Here is a 3,296-nt window from a genome sequence, read left to right on the forward strand (position 1 = left end):
GGGGGCAGCTGGCTGGGAGCGAGCCCCCGCCCGCCCTTGGCGATTCACCTCCGCCCTCGCACCCAGGCCAACGGCTTGCCAAAGCGTCCCCCGCCTGCACGCCCGCCACCCAACAATCCCAACAAAATGACATCCGTTGCCCATGTCACTACGCAAACCCTGCCCCCACATCCCCAGCCCCTGCACCCCCCCCATACAGGCCAATGTGGTGCCCATGATGGCCATGGGGGTATCTGCACTGAAGCAGGAGCTCTCAGACAAATCATTCGTCACGGGTGGGCGCGCAGCTGCGGGCGCGCGGCCGGCGCGCACACCGCTCGCCGCGGGGCCGGCATCGACTTTCGCTGCAATGCAGGCGGGGGGCGCGCGCAAAGGCACGCACCTCGCCCGCGCTGCAACACGGCGGATGCCCCACGCACGAGCGCATAAACCCTTGTGCGGACTGTTTTTTGTGGCATGCGAGGTCACAGACTTTTATGGACGCAGCCCCACAACCACCAGTGCACTCCAGCACATTCCTGAACCTTCGACACGCGCGCACACACATACATATACACACACACACACACGCTCACGCACACACACGCAACCCCCCGCACACACAAATTGCAGAGATGCCCGAGATCCACCAGTTTCTCGACGGCTTCTACCTGTCGCGCATCGGCATCCGCATGCTGATCGGGCAGCACGTTGCGCTGCACGAGCCGCCAAAGCCGGCCCACATCGGGCTCATCTGCACAAAGTGCTCCCCCTGGCAGGTGTGGCCGGGCGACGTCACTCGTGCACGAGCAGCCGCGCGCCGGGTTTCTGGTGCCTGTGCAGCTTCGTTCCGCGGATATGGGGGGGTGGGGTTCCAAGAAGCCTGGCTGGCTGGGGGCGCCCCCCCCCTCGCCGCCCGCGCCATGCTCTTGCTGGGTAGAACGGCGAATCTCCCCACAAAGCCTGCCCTCTGGGGCCGCTGCCTTCCACCGCCCGAGCGCTACCCGGGCCGGCCCTGCCGCACCCATTCGCATGCGGATGGGGCCCTCGTACATCCCACAACCCGGCCCCCAAAAGTCGACATAGCATGACGCCTCAGCAGCAACCTGACGATCGCACCGGGTAGCCCCAAAACTGGCCGACACCCACTTGTAACATTCCTGATTTCGAATGACATTCGCCGCCAGGTGGCGCAGGACGCCATCAACGACGCCCGCAGCATCTGCATGCGCGAGTACGGGACCGCGCCGGACGTGTCCATTTACGGGGACCCATCCTTCGCGTTTGCCTACGTGCCCTCCCACCTGCACCACATGGTGTTTGAACTGGTGGGCCGACAGCCGGCGGCACGCCTGCTGCCGGCGTGCGCGTTTTGCCGCGCGTTTTGTGTGCTGGCCAGGTCCGCTCACTTTGCCACCCGGCCGCTTTGCTTGCTCTCTGCCGATCCACCTCCAAAAACGGTTGTGGCACTGCTGCCCCCGCGTGTACGCGGCCATCGGGTGTCCAGCCCTGAACTCGCTGGTGCCGACCCCCGTGGTCAAACCCCAGTCAAACCCCAGTCAAGCCCCGGTCAAACCCCGGTCAAACGCCGCCCCCAGGTGAAGAACAGCCTGAGGGCGGTGCAGGACCGGTTTGACGACGGCGATGAGGAGCCGCCCCCCATCAGGCTGGTAGTGGCTGAGGGGGGCGAGGACGTCACCATAAAGGTGGGGTGGGGGGCGCCTGCATGGCGTTGGGGCGGGAGACTTTCAGGGACGCTTTTGTGCAGGGACACAGCGACAAGGTTGCATCACGCCATCGACACGGATGGGCGGCGCAATCCCGCCTGCCGGCGGTGTGTTCAACCTGACGCGCTGCCATTGCCAGGTCAGCAGCGTGCTGCGGGCCATGATCATCAGAAGCCGGACGCCTCGCTCCCCTGATTCTGGTCGGCCCCGCCACAAAGATCCACCCCGATCACCACGTGCTTACACCACCCCGGCCCCCTCGCCCCGAAAATACACAACCGCCTGCCGCCAGGTCAGCGACGAGGGCGGGGGCATCCCGCGGTCCGGGCTGCCCCGCATCTGGTCCTATTTGTACTCCACTGCAAAGAGCCCAGTCCAGATCGATGATAACGTGGTGGAGTCGGGGGGGCCCAACGTGCTGGCCGGCTACGGCTACGGGCTGCCCATCAGGTGTGTGTATGTGTGTTGTGTTTGGTTATGTGTGCGTATGTGTGCGCGTGTGTCTACACGTTTGTTTGGGGTAAGCGTGCGCCTCTGCGCCGGGGTCTTATGTCCGTCCGGCTTCCGTGCGGACACTTGTGAGGCGGTGTGGGTCAGGGCGTGTGGTGCTGTTGCACGCGATGAATGCAGAGGAGTGCGGTGCCGTTGAGGTTCTACCTGCAGCGGAGTGGCAGAGCCCAGGATCACGGCAGCGCAGCGGTTCCAAAGGGCACAGGCGCGCCAGCCGGTGCGCGGCTTCTGGCTGCCAGCTGCGAGGGCAGGGATGGGTGATGAGCGGGCGAGCCGCCGTCGCAGCCGCGCCACGCGTGTCGGTGCTCTCCCCTCCTCCAGCACTCCTGAACACCGCCCCCCCCATTTACACACACACACACACACACCGCCCCCCTTTACACAGCCGGCTATATGCGCGGTACTTTGGTGGGGACCTCCAGATCATTTCAATGGAGGTGGGTGATCCTCCTGTCACATCAGGCTTTTGAATTCGAATTCTGACGATCTGGTGTGTCGACACCAGCCCTCTCGAAGGCGGAGCTGCCGTGCCACAACAGCAGCAGCATCATCGTCCGCAAGCAAGCCGCACTGCTGCCGGCTGCCGACTTTGCCCGCACGCTCGGCCAGCCCGGCGCGCCGTCGCGAGCGCCAGAGCGCGCCCTCAAGCGTGCCAGTCCCCGCCCGCTGAGCCGCCCGACGCCGCCGCACTCCGCCGCCCGCCTCCGCCTGCCCCTCAGGGCTATGGGACAGACGCTTACCTGCACCTCAATAGGTGTGAGGCTTTGGGAAGGGGCGCAGGACGAGATTGGGGCAATACTGAGATGCATGGGGGGCGCCTTAGAGGGGGGTTGAGATGCACGACAACCGCGCCTCGCTGCCCGGCACCGCCGCGCAGTCGTGCTGCCATACGCGCGGTGGCGCTTGTGTGCAGCGGCCCGCGGTCAGCGCAATCGTCGACCCCCCGCCTTCCTGCGCGGGCCGCGCCCCTCGGTGCGGCACCCGCCCCGTGCAAGCCTGAGCTTGGGCTCTTACCGCTCACTCTGCAACCCCCTCCTTGCGTCCCCCTCCCGCCCCCCCCCCCTTCTCCGTGCCGTCGGG

General features: G+C 66.1%; 1 protein-coding gene across 1 annotated transcript; it reads left to right on the forward strand.

Annotated features, from left to right (window-relative positions):
* Positions 1–217: 217 nt before the first annotated feature.
* MNEG_2111 (pyruvate dehydrogenase kinase) lies at positions 218–1,685 on the forward strand (the record flags this gene model as incomplete). The annotated part of the gene is made up of 4 exons (XM_014049418.1): positions 218–275; positions 613–758; positions 1,167–1,307; positions 1,578–1,685. Coding segments are annotated over 4 exons (453 nt in total), but the record flags the coding sequence as incomplete, so codon positions are not given.
* Positions 1,686–3,296: the final 1,611 nt, after the last annotated feature.

This window comes from Monoraphidium neglectum, assembly GCF_000611645.1.
Source record: "Monoraphidium neglectum strain SAG 48.87 unplaced genomic scaffold scaffold00229, whole genome shotgun sequence".
Classification (NCBI taxonomy): domain Eukaryota; kingdom Viridiplantae; phylum Chlorophyta; class Chlorophyceae; order Sphaeropleales; family Selenastraceae; genus Monoraphidium; species Monoraphidium neglectum.